Here is a 19,137-nt window from a genome sequence, read left to right as displayed (position 1 = left end):
TGCACAACAATTCATTAGAAAATGGACAATGGTTTTCCAACCCAGGGGGTTACCAGTTTAAATAGATTTAAGGTAGGCCACAACAGATAGTCATCGGACGGACGGCACGGATGGGATGATTAGATTTGATTCATAGTTTTCAATTGGAGTGCGCATACCTATCCGCATCATATAGGTAACTATTGAAAACAATGCATCAAATCTAATCGTCCGATGCCGATCTGTGTGCGCCTACATTAAATCTATATAAACTGGTAACCCCCTGGGTTGGAGAACTCGCTCAAGAACTGTTCTTTTGTAATCTTTAAAACCCACAACTTTTAATTATATACAGAATTGATGAAAATCATGGGAACAGCTACATATTTCTCTAACCAGAATAATTTGACAGTTGGTTTCATTGAGGATCCTATTTGAAATGAAGAATTACTCTGTCGCTTTAACATATTTGACCCTTCTTATGAATTTGGAAGAAGAATAGCAAAAGTACTAACTTACTTTATTATTTCATCTACCAATGTTTTTACATTAGTGTCCTTTGCATTGTAAATAAATGAATTAAAATAAATTTATATTCATTTTTTAAAATGAGAGTGTTCACGTGATACATTATTTCGATAAAGAGTTCAAAGAGAAAATAAATGGCGAAAACTGCACATTAATATTTCAATCAACCCGCATCAATTAGTTGATGTAAAAGTTGTAAATTATGTTGTATATTAATCATGAGTCAGCGCATGAAGGACTGTCTGTGTGATAGCTCCCAAATAGCCTGAGCTGATGTTATAAATGAATGGTAAACTGTAGTAATTGCATGTAATGAATTCTTTAGCTGAATAAATCACAACAAATTTTTCTCTTGTGCACTTTCAATGTTACTTTGATATCCTGAAAAAGGACGAAGGAGTGAGTCAAGTTTTGTTGTCCAACGAACTTGACTTGTAAAAAATTTCTATCTAAATTTGGAGAAGGAACAGTTTTGGGCTTTTAGCTTGTTGTTCCTTTCCCAATAGTTTATTAATGTAATATTAACGGTTCATTCTCATTTAAAATAATCAATTATATTTCATTAAGCAAGGAATTATATTTTTCCATAATTTCATAATTAAGATGAAATATTTTGTTAATTAATTATTAATTCTACATTGTTGAAAGCCGATCTGGCAACAGAGCAAAGCGAGAGAGAGATAGCGCTATCCGCTTTGTTGAATGATAGATAAGGATAGCAATACCATTGCTAATCAAACACTGCCATGGACCTCACTATAGTAAATACCTTGTCGCACGCCCATTGGTAAACGACGTGAATCAGGCCGAAATTCAACTCGACAAACTCTCTATGATCCTCTTCTATCTCCTCCCGATAACATTCTTCCTTCTTGGCAAGCTCCAACTGTAATTTTTCCAGTTTCTCCATGCCCTGAAATTAAATCAAAATGTCGGCTTATTCCTAGACAATACACAGGAGATCATTCTTAACAACATTAAGAAAAATAACAGTTCCAGTAGAGCATCAACCTTTTGTAATAGAAAAATAATGGGCCATTCCAGAAAAGCAAGCTGGTGATTTTCAAGATAGTTCAAATGATTATATGAGTAAAAATGGATGGATATGTTGATTTCACCAGATGAGAGAAACAATATAAAATGATTATTTAGCGTATGGCAGATGCACAAAAAATATATAGCTCATGAGTCTCAAATGCACTGTATATTTCTAAATTCTTTGAGATGTGTAGTTTTCGGTCAGGAGAACATAAGTTTGTCTGACCGCCATCATTCAGTTACCCAATGTGCACCATGGAGGCGAACTAGCGTTACACATATTTAGTTGAAAATCTGATTGCTGGAACAATTTTGAAGTTAAAGATGGTTAAATTCAATTTTAAACTTTTACAGAAAAAAAATTCAAATCATCTTCACCATTACAAATGTCCAACATTGCTACAAATTGTAATTTATCACATAAAAATCCAAATATAAGAATTTATGTTCCCAAAAAACGTTTACCTATTTATTTATTTATTCTTACAAAAATCTAGGAGTGCAACAGGCATAACAGCCCAAACGCACTCATGAATACAGGAAATAAATTAGTAAAAATTATTACAAAAAAATCTGGTGTGGCGCACTCACACAACTTTCTTTGCCGTTATGAAAATTGATCACCTGACGCTAGTGTTCCCGCGAATCTGAAATCTACTATTCAAAGATTTGAGCCAGATGGTGACAGGGCAATAACGTTGAAGACTCACGAGGTGTGCTATCTGTTCATAGTGAATCATTTAATACAATCAACAGTTGCCAACAGTTTGCAATTGGTTAATCACATTTTCTCGAATTTCGAGCTTATATTTAATTTTAGGTGAAAATGTTACTGAACATTAGTTGTAGAGATTCTCATGCTGAATCATTTCCACTCGAAATTTTTTGTTTAAATTGTATCTGAAGCCTGATAATTGAGAATCTAAAATCAAACTTTGCATAGATGGGGCGGAGCTCCTGAAATTTTTACAGATATGGGACTTGTGGCAGTTGATAGAGCTTATCGATGACTATTTCAGGTATAACTTTAATAAAAATCGTTGGAGCCGTTTTCGAGAAAATCGTGAAAACCCCTGTTTTGACAACATTTTAGCCGCCATCTTGAATCGCATTTGATCGAAATTGTTCGTGTCGGATCCTTATATTGTAAGGACCTTATGTTCCAAATTTCAAGTCATTCCGTTAATTGGGAGATGAGATATCGTGTACACAGACGCACATACACACACACACACACACCTTAATTTTTTTCGGAAAGCAATACTTTCCTTACCTATGGTAATAGGGCAAGGAAAGTAAAAAAAAATTAAATATAAATACTAGAAAAGTAATAAAAGAGAATGATTAAAATGATACATGTGAAAAACAAAAGAAAAAAGTATTAGCTCTATAAAAATTTAGCTATGTTGCTAAGCTGGTTACTTATAATATAAAATTAAAATAATAATTTCTAACTGGCCCCATATTGCAAGCTCAGATAAAACAAGATTATTCTGTTATCAATCACTCTATTGTCCAATCTTCATTATATACAGAGCCCGGCATAAAAACCTGACGATTTTTGAGGGATAATAACTAGTGTGTTTCGAACAATTAAATCATACAATATATCAAACTTTTTAAATTTATAGTGAATTACAAAGATTACTTACAAAGTTTTTTATTTGTAGATTATGTCATCCAAATGATTTCCGTGACTTTTCACACACTCACTTAATCTAATTCTAAAATTTGCCATTGCTCGCTTAATCATCACTTGTGAAATTACTTCAATTTCTCGTTGAATGACTTTCTTTAGTTCTGTGGATTATTGGCCGCCCAATAACGGTAATTTTGTTTATTCACAAATCCCGAAAAATGAAAATGTTCCTCGTCACTTGAAAGAATAACGGCATCCTGGTGAACATTTTTAAGAATGATCTCGCAAGCGGCTTTGCAATGTGCCCAATAATTTGCATTTAGTTGTTCCACTAACATTATCCTATACGGATGGAATTTTAGATCGGAATGAAGAATTCCTCGTACACTTCGATCAGAAATGGCGCATGTTTCGCTGCTGAACGTCGTGGAGACCGTGTAACAGCTACTCAGGCGTTCTCAAAGTTCGTTTTTGTCCTGTTGGTTTAGTTTTTGAAGCGGACAACGTATTCCTGAAATTCTTTACCCACAACAAGATCGTATTCCTACTGGGAACAGGCGCGTGTCAATTTAAATTATTGAATACGCTGTGTTAAAATAACTGAGTCATTATAATAGAAATAAGCTTCAATCACAATCGCTTGATGTTCACTTGACCACGACATACTGGCTACTGAAATGGCAAGAATAGACCTGTCGATGTACAACATTCCCGCCTTTTCAATGTCTGTGGTTCAAACATAACCATTACTTCAAAATCGTCAGATTAATAAGCCGGTCTCTGTATATACTCGTATTGTATATCGATTATATTTGTCGATTTTTAAACAATTTTCTTAGATTTTTACAGTGAGCTGCAACTGGCTAATATCATAGAGAAAATATAGCATAAGAAGATGGTATAGGGCGTTTATGTTCCAAATTTCACTGTTAACTCAAGCCGAGTCCTAGTAGTTATTTTTGGTGAAGCTATTACAAACAGTAATAGGCTTGAGTTGACAAAAAATAGGCTTAAAATTTAGCTGTGTCAAGCTGATAGTCGTTATCTTTCGTGAAGCTATGTGACGCTGGCAGTCTCTCATATACCGTTGTTACACTCTCACCCCAACAAAACGTGGGGGTATTACAAACAGTAATAATCGACAGTAATGGGCTTGAGTTGACAAAAATAGGCTTAAAATTTAGCTGTGTCAAGCTGATAGTCGTTATCTTTCGTGAAGCTATGTGACGCTGGTAGTCTCTCATATACTGTTGTTACACTCTCACCCCAACAAAACGTGGGGGTATTACAAACAGTAATAATCGACAGTAATGGGCTTGAGTTGACAAAAATAGGCTTAAAATTTGGCTGTGTCAAGCCGATAGTCGTTATCTTTCGTGAAGCTGTGTGACACTGGTAGTCTCTCATATTGTGCCGTTCATACACTCTCACCCCAACAAAACAGTAAAAATCGACAGTAATCGGCTTGAGATAACAGTAAAATTTGAGACATAAACGCCCTATACCATGGGATATCTACTTATGCTATTGTTTCTTTATGCTAATAGCGTCACATGGCTTCACGAAAAATAATTCCTAGGACTATCGGCTTGAGGTTACAGTTGAATTTGGAACATAAACGCCCTATATCATCTCATGTTATCTTTCAAGGTATAAGCGACAAAAATCGGCTTGAAATTTGGCTGTGTCAAGCCGATAGTCGTTATCTTTCGTGACGCTGGTATTCTCTAATATACCGTTGTTACACTCTCAACCCAACAAAACAGTAATAATCGACAGTAATCGGCTTGAGTTGACAAAAAAAACGGCTTGAAATTTGGCTGTGTCAAGCCGATAGTGGTTATCTTTCGTGAAGCTATGTGACACTAGTAGTCTTCCATACTGCGCTCTTCTTACACTCTTACACTCCCAACAAAACAGTAGCATAGAGAAACAATAGCGTAAGTAGATATCCCATGGTATAGGGCGTCTATGTCACAACTTTTACTGTTATCTCAAGCCGATTATTGTCGATTTTTACTGTTTTGACCGGGTAAGAGTGTATGAAAGGCACAATATGAGAGACTATCAGTGTCACACAGCTTCAAGGGAAAGAGCTACGTGGACTATAGGCTTGAGATAACAGTAAAAGTTGCGACATAAACGCCCCATACCATGGGATATCTACTTATGCTATTGTTTCTCTATGACAGTAGTCAGTAATAATCGGCTTGAGTAAACAAAAAGCGAAATTCGAACCGAACAAAGCTTGAAATTTGAAACATGAACAACCTACACCGTGGAATATTATCTTAAGAAATTTTATTGTTTCTTGCTTAAAAATTTGTTTCTTCTAAAACTCTATTTTCTAACTTTTAGATTTTTTCAGTCTAAAATATATTCTACTAAATTAAATCAAATTGTTTTTTTTTTCAATTATTGATTTATACTTTTTTATCATATTACTTATGATTCTATTTAAGAGATTATTTCCTTATGTTGTGATGTAGATGCATTAGAATTGTACAGGAGGGTTAAGTGGGAGAGAGGGCCGGCTGCGCCCTAACTTCCCACTCCAGGTTAAAATAAAGGCAGCCGATCTATCTATCTTATGCTATAATTATTTTCTCTATGCAAATGTTGACAAAATAAAAGATCCCTACCTTTTTCAGAGAATCTGGAATTTGTTTTTTAATGTCTTCGATTTCGATGTTTGTCTTGGCTTGAAAGACCAGACTGGAGAGGAGAGCTGCTATTTCGGGAGGTTGGAATTCGGACAAGACGTTGCGGAAAATTAGCTCGGTGACCATTATTTCATTACTTGGCAGTCGGATGGCGCCTTTCCCCTTCAGTTCAACTGCAAAATAATATCAACCATTATAAGACACAAATAATATATATAATTTTATGGCAAGAGTATTAAGTCAAACAAATCTTAGTTCATGAACCCCTAATTGTTTCATTCCACATATTGTCATCTATGTGGAATGAAACAATACAAGAAATGCATTTATAAAATAGAATTATAGTACCCTTTGAAATTAATAAAATAATAAGAATACAATTATACTTATTCTATTATTTTATTGATTTCAAAGGGTACTATAATTATATTTTATAAATACAAGAAAGTAGCCCTGAATTCATACATTTTAACAAGAAATGTAATATATTCAAACATCGACTATTGTACAATTCTGAATGGATGAGGTAGGATGGAATCCATCCAGCTACTCATGAATTTGAATCAACAAGAACAATAGAATAATATTGTACCTGTAGAAAAACTACAGATTCTCAGGTTGATTTCAATTTGTGTTTTTACAGCATTGTCATTCATTCAATATAAAGTTCATTCATTCAACATCATCAAGTTCCTTCAAATAATGAATCAATTTTCCCCTGTGATATAATAATTTATAATATTAAATGGAAAAGACTAGGAAATTGTTAAAAAACCACAGATTTATTGATACTTAGAAAGATCGGTTTCGGTTATTACACAATTGTCAATCTCTGATAAACTCAGATATATCAGGTGATACTCAGGTCTATCAGAGATTGACAATGGTGTAATAAACGAAACCAGTCTTTCTAAGTATCAAAAAATCTGTGGTTTTTGACAATTTCTTAGTCTTTTTCATTTAATATGAATAATTACCACAATATCAACATCTCAACTACACAAAAAATAATAATTAATAAATTATCTTATTAGACTGGTGTACTTTCGAACGGCTAGCTTTCATTTTCAACAGTGAAAAATCAGTCAGTAAGTGAACAAATGTGCTTATTTATATGAAATGATTGACTGCATGTCGTGTAAAATACATAGTAGATAAGCAAATTTGTTTACTAAATGACTGATTTTTCACTGTTGAAAATGAACGCTAGCCGTTCGAAAGTACACCAGTCTCAAGTAAACAAATTTGCTTATTTACTATGTATTTTACACGACATGCAGTCAATCATTTCAAATAAATAAGCACATTTGTTTACTTATGACTGATTTGTCACTGTTGAAAATGAACGCTAGCCGTTCGAAAGTACACCAGTCTCAAGTTAATAAATTTGCTTATTTACTATGTATTTTACACGACATGCAGTCAATCATTTCAAATAAATAAGCACATTTGTTTACTTACTGACTGATATGTCACTGTTGAAAATGAACGCTAGCCGTTCGAAAGTACTCCAGTCATTAAGTGTACAAGTTTGCTTATTTTATTGAAAATAATTAACTGCAAGTCGTGTTAAATACATTAAAAAAATGTATGTAAATACATTGCAGCTCGGAATGGATCGAGAAACCATCATCTTTAGAAATAAAGTAAATATCAATGAGTTCAACTCACCATTATCAGAGTTATCCAAATACTTGAGTTCCTTTAGTATTTGCTTCTTTGCTTCAAATAATCCGGTCATACTGTACTCATTCACTATTTTGTCCAATCGCATTTTTTTGTTCTGCAGTGTTTTCAGTTGAAATATCACGCGGAACTGAAAGCATTTGAGCAAAATTATAGAATTGATCGCGAGTTGCATACAATAGTGTGGTCCACGTTGTAATGGCAGTATTTGATTAACAATCCTCTTGCTATCCTAGTCTAACATCCGACAAAGCAGATATAGCGCTATCCTTTCCTAGCGCCGCAACGTTGCCAGATCATTGAAGAATTTTAACTAACAAAATGTTTTATCTCGACTATGGAAATTTATTATTTAATAATTGATACATACAGTATATACTTTCTTAACGTATAAAATATAACTGATTATTTCAAACAAGAAAGAACAGTTAATATTACATCAGATATACCGGTATCAGCTATCCTCTATAGAAGGCAGTGAATCAGCAGCTGTTCTCCATCTTTCTCAACTGCCATTATAACGTGGACCTTAGTCAGGACCTTCTAAATATTTAGGTATTTAGGAGGTCCTGCCTTAGTTTAGTAACATTTCCAGTGAATTAGTGTTGGTAATAGTAATACAATATTATAATATAAGCAACATAACCTACATTTTAGACATTGGCTTACTACTGCTTACTACTATCAAAATTCGGAAAGGGAACAATTCTGGGCTAGGCCTGTTGGTCCTTTTCTAATCATGTAGTTGATTTGTGCATTGGTTAATTGACCGAGCGGTGTGAGGTCTAACATTCAAGTCGACGGTTTTGCATTTCTCTTTATGTTTTCATGTTCCGCATTTACAGCGAAACGCAGCAATAGATTTTCATGAAATTTGACAAGTATGTTCCTTTTTCAATTTCACGTCCACCTATACATACGGTTTTTTTGAAATTTTGCATTTTAAGGATAATGCAAAAAGAAAATGAGTCTCCTTTGAACGCCAATATTACCGTAAAAATCAGACTTTAGAATTATTCATCATAAATCAGCTGCCTAGTGGACTATAATACTACCCGTTCAAAAACATCGAACATCTTGAAAATGTATCTTTCCATCAACGTTGTAGACAGTTGCAGTCAGACCTGATAACAGCGCTCAAACTCACATTTCGGGACGACACGTCACGGTGCGATAGGACAGAATGCTCTATATTTATTTAGGATTTTTTCTAGACATTTTAAATTGATAAATTATATATTAATTTTTGAGAAAACATAACAGGTCAATGTAACTTACTGAGTGCGAGGTCTACTGTTCACAGAACTACTAGTGTAAATGGATAAATAAATAATATACATTATCAGAAACTATTGAAACTATTATTTTTTCCAATTTTTGGAAAAATGAATTCAGTACATTCTTACCTGACGCTCATACTTGAGAAATTCGTTCACGTTGAATTTTCCAAATTCCATTTTCAGATTGTCGAGCTTCTGATTGGCCAATTTGAAGCCAGCTGCAGGTATCTTGTTTGCAAATTTAATAATATTGTTCACTTGAAACGAAAGCGATTTTGTGTGCAGATTTTGCAAAGCAGAAATCAAACTTCTCGGTAACTGCGGTGGTCTGAAACAATAAATAAATGGATAAATTCGAGAAAATTTTGTACTATTATAATTCTCTATTTTTCAAATTCCAATTTCAGATTGTCGAGCTTCTGATTGGCCAATTTGAAGCCAGCTGCAGGTATATTGTTTGCAAATTTAATAATATTGTTCACTTGAAACGAAAGCGATTTTGTGTGCAGATTTTGCAAAGCAGAAATCAAACTTCTCGGTAACTGCGGTGGTCTGAAACTATAAATAAATGGATAAATTCGACAAAATATTGTACTATTATAATTATTTATTCATTAATACAATAAGTACATTATCAAAATAATAGGTAGAGAAAAAATAAGGCAACCTTGTGCTATTCCTCTCCCAAATTTCGATAACGTAACACATAGTCAAGTCTTGTAGTTCTTCACTTCACAAAATTTTCTGTCCTCAAATATTTTTACAAAGTAGATTTTCAAATTTAGATGCTTCAAAACTAAAACAATTTACTAGAATAATCTTGCATTCCTTCCCTATTTTTGATTCAATTCGATCACATTTTCCATGTTATCCTATATTATTTCAATTTGAGAGTATTATTGGGAGCGTGTGTGATGTTCTAAAAATAATTGAATAAATAATTATTCAGTCAAAGATTTCAGAGTAATTATGCACAATTGATTTTTCTCAACGACCAATTCTGCAATTAAAATACTCTGAATAAATTTATTCCATTCTGTACAACTCTTGTTCCTCATTTATCTTTTGGAATTAGCATTCATCAATTATCAAACCTAAATACGCTTTCCCACTATGAAAAACGAGTATTCTCTCACACTGTGTCGTTCTTACTTTCTTACACTCCCAACAAAACAGTAATAATCGACCGTAATCGGCTGGAGTCAATAAAAAATCGGCTTGAAATTTGGAACATGAACAACCTATACCATGGGATATTGTTATGCTATCTTTTCACTATGATATTACTGATCAAATGTTCAAGTATGAAAGAAAACTTTAGAAGAAATGTGATTAATTACTTTTTGAAATGATAGAAGTTGACGGTATCCATGATGATATCGAACTCGCGTTCATCGTACATATCCGTTAGGTCAAGAATCTCCAGAATTTCTTTCATTTCGATTTTGACTATAGTATAGACTGCATTGTCGTCAGGCACGAATCTTTCCTTGTACTTGAGAATGTTGACGATTTGAAACCACAGTTCACAGTCACAGTGTTTCGGTTGGCATCCGCATTGTTTCGTCGACTAAAACATAACACAATTGAAAAACACAAATTACTCTTTCAAGTGAAACAAAAATCAAATCAAAATCTTTATTTTGCCAAAATACAAAATCACTTGAAATACTTCAAATCATTAATATAATAATAACTGAAATATTCAGTAGATACATAATCATCAAAATGAATAATACATTTCGATTGAATAAATAGAATTTATTACAAATTATAAAGTTGGAAGTTGTAATGTCGCATCCACATGTTGGTCCAATGAAGCACCAGTGTGTGGCCTTACTTGGCCAACATGTGGACTAGGCATAAAAAAAACAGCTGAAGATGTGGCTGCTGAAGCCCCGAAACCGGGTTTTGTAATAAATATAATCATAGAGAGTGGTTGACAATTTCTAAGGGCCGGTTTCCGAGCTCGGGATTCAGTTAAGTTCTAGACTTTAACTGGCTTTAAACTCTGGAGTCAGAATATTGGCTTTCCAAGTCAGAGCGTTAAAGTAGTCGAGGACTTGAATGGACTCTGGAGTTTAGAGATCACGTTAGACCCTGGAGTTAGACTCTGCTCTTTCACTGGACACTACTTGAACAAGCACTACACTAGCTCATACGGTTTCCTCCTTTTGAGCCTCCGCACCAACCCTCCATTGTCTAGCAGCTGAATCGCCTCAACGTTGTCGTGTTGGTGCAGTCGCCCCTCGTGCCTCTCCGCATGCCTCTGGATCTCGGTGGACACCAGGTCGACGTGCAGGTCTCTATGAAGATCGCTGTTCCTGACATACCAAGGAGCATCCACAATGTTCCTCAGCACCTTGTTCTGGAACCGTTGTATTACATTGATGTTGCTGTCTTTGGTACACCCCCAAAGTTGTATACCATATGTCCATAATGGCTTTAGTATCTGTTTGTACAGAAGTACTTTTTTTTGGATTTGAAAGTTGGAGTTTTTACCGATCAGCCAATACAGCTTCTTATATTTGATTCCAAGTTCCTCTCTCTTCTTCTTGACATGGGCCTTCCAGCGAAGCTTTGCGTCCAAGGTCATACCTAGATACTTGGCATCATTGGCATATGGCACAACTTGGTTGTTAATTGTTATTGGTATGGGCAGGTCCTTCTTATTGGTGAAGTTGATGTGAATCGACTTTGCTTCATTTAGTTTCATCCTCCACTTTCTAGTCCAATCTTGAATTTTGTTGATGGATCTCTGTAGTTTTTCTGTTGCAATATGAATAATACTGTCTACTGATAATATGGCTGTATCGTCTGCAAATGTTGCTGTAGTATTCTCATCAAGGCTGGGAATATCGCTGGTATAGAGTAGGTAGAGAAATGGTCCTAGAACACTTCCTTGAGGAACTCCTGCTTTTATTTCCTTCAAATCAGAATATGAATTTTCATGCCTGACTCTAAAGTATCTGTCAGTCAGATAGGATTTTAATATATCTGTAAATTGCTTTGGTAGCACTTTTTTCAGTTTGAAAAGAAGACCTTCATGCCACACTTTATCAAAAGCTTGCCCTATATCAAGGAAAGCTGCTGAACAAACTTTTTTCTCTTCAAGACTCTTCTCTATTACATTCACAATCCTATGCACTTGGTCTATTGTTGAGTGTTTCACTCTGAAGCCAAATTGGTGATTTGGAATTATGTGCTGTCTCTCAATTATTGGTGTTAGCCTACTCAGTAAAATCCTTTCAAAGAACTTGGCAAGCACAGGTAGCAATGATATTGGCCTATATGATGATACTTCATGTGGCTCTTTACCTGGCTTGAGTAGCATTATAACCTCTGCTACTTTCCATATTCCTGGTACAAATTTGAGTCTGAAAGAGGCATTCGAAATGTGTGTTAATTTTACTATTGCTTTTCTTGGTAGGTGCTTAAGGACTAAGCCAGTTATCATTTCGAATCCAGGGGTCTTTTTGTTATTCAGATTTCTTATTTCTCTTTTCACCTCTTCTACTGTGACACACATAATTTCTTGATTTGGCTGTAAGATGTTCTCCTCTGCTTCTAAAGATTAATCTATCATAGCTTTTTTAATTACCCACCAAATAACTTAATTTCTGTTGTTTTGAAATTCATTTTTGTGTATCACAGCTTTTTAAATTGGCCGCCATTTCAGGTTTGTATAAAAATAAAAATCTGATCTCAGTTATGGAAGCAGATTTTTGAATCAAATTATGAAAAAATATATTTTCTTGATTAATTTGACATTAAATTGATTATTTTACTAAGGAAATGATATTATTATTAGATCAAATTTAATGGGATGAATTGAGTAACAGCTGTGTACAGTCAGTGGCGAAATGGAGAGACTTGGCAACGTTTTTCTCCTATCTTTCTTCACTGCCATTATAACGTGGACCTCACTATAGTTTTACTTACTTCGTCTGGATTGACAAATATGAGGACTTTGCAGGTGGCCTTGCTGCGTTCAATGCCGAGTATAATGCCCAATCGTTTCGTGAACTTGCCAGTTGATAGCAGAACATAGCGACCGGCGTGACAATGATTTCTCCATCTGGCGGCCTTCACAAGTTCCTCCTGTACATAAAAACAACATAAATTCGAACATAACCTAAATATTTTCAGTATTTATAAGACGAAAATAACCTTCCGGCAGTCGCGCTGTTGTAAAAAGTACAACAGTGTTAGTTTTTTGCTGCACAAAACTATTGTATGGGGTGGTATCAGTGAATGAGTCACCTATGCATTCCTAAACATTCTCCCCATCACTCCACTGAGTTGCAGTATCAACCGAGCAATGGTTCAGTCTTTAGGTGCCATTTAGTAGCGACAGTGCATAAGATAGGGAAAGTCTGTATACGGGGACTGTAAACAAACCAATAACACAGAATTGATGGCTTTGCTTTGTGTACCTTATTGGGCTATGAAATGGTAATCATCCAAATGTTCATAGGCGTAAAATAATCCAAGAAGATGGAAAATAGTTATTTGTGCAACTAGTGCGCAAAGTAACAGTTTGCTGCACCGAAAGAAACGTTTACGCCCGAGCCGTAGGCGAGGGCGGAATGGCTTCTTGAGTGATGCAGAGGAACTTTGCGCACGTATTTCACATTAAGTTTTTCCTACAGTTACCATTGAATATGAAAAGTGGGTAATTATGGGTAAAATTGCCTGAAATGCATCAAATGTTTTTCTGTGTAATTTTATTATTGATAAAAACCTTAATTTATTGTCAAATAGAATAAAAATGTTGTCCTTGGTTATAATATCTAATTAATAATTTGCTCGTTGTGCTACGTTGCACCTCTGCTCACTATAGCAGCCCAGTCACTGTTACCAACTTCATTTTGATTTTGCTGCACTGTTGCTCCATAATATAACCTACTAAGTATTTTGCGTTGCCATGTTGCAAATCTGGAGTGCAGAAAAATTTTTCCCGCACTAGAGCGGAAAAGTGATTCTTTGCGTTCTGTAATCAGTGCAGCAATGGCCACTTTTCAACGTAACTGTAGGAAATAGTATATTTCGCACCTAGGGCCGAAAATGAGACTTTTCTGGCTCGAAATCGGTTTTCAAGTCCGAGGCCGTAGGCCGAGGACTAGAAAAGATTGAGAGCCGGAAAAACATTTTTGCCCATGGTGAGAACGTCATTTTTGCCACACAGAAAAATAAACAATATATATATGAAAATAATTTATTGTCTATTATAAGCACTTCCGAAAGCAAAAGTGGAAGGTCATAGCTCTAGCAAATCTGAGGTAATCTGAATATCAGGAAATTGTCCAAGTATTTTTATTTTTTATTCTGATTTGTCTAAATAACCTAAAAGATTATGTTCAATTATGTAAGAGGTTGAGTTTAAATTTTTTATTCTTCCAAATGACAATAAGATGATATTATTATAAATGTTTTACTTATTGAATGATAAACACAAATAATGAAAAGTTTTTTATCAGCTGTTTATCACACTTGAAATTTGGCCAATCTGAATGTCAATGGAAGTTTAGGTTAGAAGTTCTATCCTACTCTGAAAATCGAATATTATTTGAATAGTTTATAATAATATATATCTTATCTGTATTTTATTCATCCAAATAAAATGATAGTATATTATTGCAGAATACTTTATTGAATTCTAGAAGCATAAAATGATTCCGTTTATCCACCATGTTCCGTGAAAAACGCAGTACTAGGAGGTTTGAGGTTAGATTCTATTATACTCTGAAAATTGAATTTGAATAGTTTATAATATCTCATTTGTATTTCATTCATCCAAATAAAATGATAGTATCTTATTGCAAAATACTTTATTCAATTCTAGAAGCATAAACTGATTCCGTTTCATAAACTATTTTGTAAACACGTTCACATCAAATCAGAATCAGCTGACTTCAAGGTTATTTTACAGCCCTAGGGCCGTAAAAATTTTACCGGCCTGGTCAGAAAACAATCACTTTCGGCCTTCATATGACGCACGTAAACCAGCTCATTACATCCAAGTGGGGCGAAAAAGTAATTATACAATTGATTAATATGGTGATGGTTTCTTGATCCATTCCGAGCTGCTTTGTATTAACACACTTTTTTATGTATTTGAACACGACATGCAGTCAATTATTAAGTGAATATTAAAAACTTTTACTTACTGACTGAAGTACTTTCAATCGTCTAGCGATCATTTTCAACAGTAAAAATACGACGATTGAAAGTTTTTAAAAGTTTTTTAATTATTTACTTAACACGACTGCATGTCGTGTTCAAATACATAAAAAAGTGTGTTAATTAATATGTTTTGACAGTAAACAGAGTACATAACTCTTGGAAAATTGGATGTTGTAAAAACACGCGACTGCTCTTGTGATTGAGTAGGGCGCGACTACCGGAAGGTTAAGATACAGAAGGAATATTTTGGCCAATAGAATTTTTCTCCATCTTTAAATAATATCCTATTTATTTACAGATGGAAATAAATTGGAAGTTGCATTTGTTCAAATGCTAATTAATGAATAATTATTATTAAACGAAAATCCCAATTAAATGCTGTCGACGAGAGCATTAGCAGACTGAGGATTAATCCTGTGTTTTGGGGGTATCCACCCCAAATAAATGCTGACGAGAAAAGCCTGCCCAGAAGAACCCGCACCATCCTTGCTCAACTGAGATCGGGCTACTCTGTGATTATGAATAGTTTCAAGTCAAGAATCATTGATGGTGTCCGTGATACATGTCCCGACTGTGGCGGTGGACCCCACAGCACAGAGCATCTTTTCAGCTGCCCCTCGAAGCCGACCCTACTGACAGCCGCCAGCCTCTGGTCCGACCCCTGTGGGGTGGCCCGCTTCCTGGGCCTTGAAACGGAGGAGGAGTGAAACAACAGGGTTCCCCAGGTTGCTACAACGACAACATTAAATGCTGTAAATCACCCCGAAGCCTTCTGCTACTGCAAATATTGACAACAGGGTAAACAGCTGGATGGAAATTCTCGATGAGCGCTACTACACAAAAAATATTTGTCAGCCCGGGATAAAATAATCTATTTATTTGCTTCATTCCAAAATTATCCATAAAGGAAGGAATTGCTTAAACTCGTACGGGATAGGAAATACATGTCTGACGCAGTATCACTATTGAACTGATTAACTTGCAATTTTACATAAAGATTCTTAAATTACCGAGGATGGATGTAGGCTTATTTTCATTTTTATTAAACAATTAAAACAAATTTATTAAATTTATTCAAGTTTACGCAACAACAAAAGCCGCCTAACCAAACAGCGATTTCTCCAAGTGAATCAGTAGCATAATTGGTAGCACGCGCGGCTCTTGAATGGAGGATTGCAGGTTCGAGGCCAAACTCTTTTTTTTCTGCTGCGAATTTTCTACACTGATGAAGGATATCAAGGTGATTTCTACAAAATAATTATTAATTATTCTAATATTTATGTTAAATTAGGAGAAAGCATAATATCACAACACAAAATTTTCCCCGATGCAAAGCACGGGTTTCCTGCTAGTCTTTTATGAATATCCATCCTATTTATTTGCTTCATCCAAAAATTAATAGTTATTTGTATATCTAGAGAGAAAGTACTGTTTTTTCTCCCTGAGGAGAAAGTTTGAAGCCCGAGGCGAAGCCGAGGACAAAAATTTCACTAAGGGAGAATAGTTATTTGTGCAACTAGTGCGCAAAGTGTCAGTTTGCTGCACCGAAAGAAACGTTTACGCCCGAGCCGTAGGCGAGGGCGGAATGGTTTCTTGAGTGCAGCAGAGGAACTTTGCGCACGTATTTCACATTAAGTTTTTCCTACAGTTACCATTGAATATGAAAAGTGGGTAATTATGGGTAAAATTGCCTGAAATCCATCAAATGTTTTTCTGTGTAATTTTATTATTGATAAAAACCTTAATCCTAAAATCCTAAAGTCCTCGCTGTCCTTGGTTATAATATATAATGAATAATAATTAGCGCGTTGTGCTTGGTTGCACGTCTGCTCACTATAGCAGCCACAGCAGTCACTGTTACCAACTTCATTTTGATTTTGCTGCACTGTTGCTCCATATAACCTACTAAGTATTTTGCGTTGCCATGTTGCAAATCTGGAGTGCAGAAAAATTTTTCCCGCACTAGAGCGGAAAAGTGATTCTTTGCGTTCTGTAATCAGTGCAACAATGGCCACTTTTCAACGTAACTGTAGGAAAAAAAACATTTTTCACTCGTGATGTACACAACATTTTTCCTCCACGTACACATTAACAGAAACTGCAAATCAAATAATTTTAATAACTCATGTTATTGGTGACAATGTTTAATTTTACAACATAGCCTAAAATCTAAAACTAAAAACCGGTCGTCTGGTTGGCACTGCCGATTGCGCAAAAGTTGTAACAATTATCAGCTGGCCGACTATTAACAATGGCTGACTCCAGTTCGCGCGTTTCAGATTTGAATTGCTGGTATTTTGATAGTATAATATATTTTAAAATATGTATACATTTTTATCGTCTACTAATATTAAATATGTAATATCATACAAACATTTATTTCATGAGTTGAAATACATGCAGCTTTGAATATAGAAATTGGCAATTTTTGTGTATTGGAATATGGGCTTAAGTACAGTACACTCAAAAATGAATTTTTCATTTTTCGACCGAATTTGACTTGTGATGCATGATTTTGGACCGCCTTGACGAGCCGAGTAGAATGAATTTTAGTACGATGAAATCTGAGCATTGTGTCAAAAGTTATGAGTGTTTGAAATTTTGATCCTTGAGGTGTCCTTAAGCGCGCCTTTCCACTAGGAAATACTGAAATGAAGTGCATCTAACGGGTGATTCTCATAGAACATAATCTCATGAACTTATGTCATTGTGCGAAATATCAATGTGAGGACAATGTAGTTGGTGATGATGGTTGAAGCTGAAAATTAGGTGTTTTTCACAATACAAGGAGCATTGTTGTTAGGTGTACCTGGAAATCTATATGAGATAGAGCGCTCTACCTGATCTCAGATTGTATAGCACAGAAATACGCCCAGAGGGATTTTGAATTATACATCTAAATGGTAACAATCGGAAGATATTGTTGATCAAAAACTAAAATTCATCAAAATTGATTTTTTCTTCAAATTTCACTCATATTTGAAAAATCAAAACTCAGTACTCATTGAAGATAGAGCGTTCCGAATGATCTCATTTTATTCAGAATTTTATAATCTAAAAAAGGCGAGAGCAAATTTTTCTGTCCGATTACAAGATTTGGCAGAAATAGCTGAAAACTGGAAAATGAGCCGAAAATACGAGGTTTTTGGGCCACCCTGTATCTAGCACAAGGAAATTTTGCATGAAGAAATTGGTTCTGGACTTCTCTTATGTATCCAAATAATATATTAAAAAATCAGAACTACAATATAAATTGCAAGCACACCCCCTTTTTTATGTCTATATTGACTGGACTATTATGTTTCCTCATCTGAGCTTTGACCTCCCAACCTATTTCCAATGAAAGATTTTTAAATAGAGATATTGGAGTTACTTTTAGTCTCTAGGGAGTTTTTTATTTTTAGTCCCGCAAGAGCGAAAAGTGACACTTTATCGTTATGTTCCAGGGAGTAAAGTAAGTACTTTAAACAGTAGGTGGAAGAAAAATGAATAAACAAAGTACCTACAGTTCAAAGAAATTGAGAAACTTTTGATGTTAGTGTACAAATCCTGAGCAATATTAATATAGTTTAGATTGTAATTTTATTTGTTGGACAATGAGACCTTTCAATTATAATAATGTGATAGTACTAGTTTATTACATACCTGACATAACTTTCTCTGGTTGAGATACTCTATTGCAAAGTCATAGAAATTTCTCATTGCTCCCTCTAGTCTGAATAGGTTAGCGTCTCTAGTTACAACCAAATCTCTCTCCAATTCTTCGATTTTTGAGTTTACCAACAATTGCTCGTCCCTGTATAAGCAAACAAAGAACGCAAGTAGAATGCAATCAGCAAGTAAACAAATCTATATATATATATATATATATATATATAAAAGCGAAATGGCACTCACTCACTGACTGACTGACTCACTCACTCACTCACTCACTCGCAAAACTAAAAATCTACCAGACCAAAAACGTTGAAATTTGGTAGGTATGTTCAGTTGGCCCTTTAGAGGCGCACTAAGAACGGATTTGGAAAATTTTCCAAAGATACGCTCAAAATCTGCGTTTTTCCAGTGTTTTCTCAGTTTTATCGAGAACAAATAAACAGAAAATGTTCAAATTTAGTACAGAAGCTCAGCTAGGGTG

The 19,137-nt window shown here is 34.8% G+C and overlaps 1 protein-coding gene across 1 annotated transcript in view; it reads right to left on the bottom strand.

The window, feature by feature from the left end:
* Window positions 1-19,137, bottom strand: part of LOC111046207 (helicase SKI2W) — a 72,234-nt gene that overhangs the window by 370 nt on the left and 52,727 nt on the right. The window contains exons 15-21 of the mRNA XM_039425660.1: window positions 18,645-18,795; window positions 12,756-12,914; window positions 10,154-10,383; window positions 8,940-9,141; window positions 7,519-7,663; window positions 5,827-6,020; window positions 1,277-1,420 (exon numbers count right to left, since the gene is read on the bottom strand). Of these exons, the coding sequence (XP_039281594.1) occupies window positions 1,277-1,420; window positions 5,827-6,020; window positions 7,519-7,663; window positions 8,940-9,141; window positions 10,154-10,383; window positions 12,756-12,914; window positions 18,645-18,795 (1,225 nt within the window). The remainder of the gene's footprint in view (window positions 1-1,276; window positions 1,421-5,826; window positions 6,021-7,518; window positions 7,664-8,939; window positions 9,142-10,153; window positions 10,384-12,755; window positions 12,915-18,644; window positions 18,796-19,137) is intronic.

Source organism: Nilaparvata lugens, chromosome 4 (genome assembly GCF_014356525.2).
Source record: "Nilaparvata lugens isolate BPH chromosome 4, ASM1435652v1, whole genome shotgun sequence".
NCBI lineage: Eukaryota > Metazoa > Arthropoda > Insecta > Hemiptera > Delphacidae > Nilaparvata > Nilaparvata lugens.
Note: the sequence above shows the minus strand (reverse complement) of the source record. Positions and strands in the feature narration are given on the sequence as shown.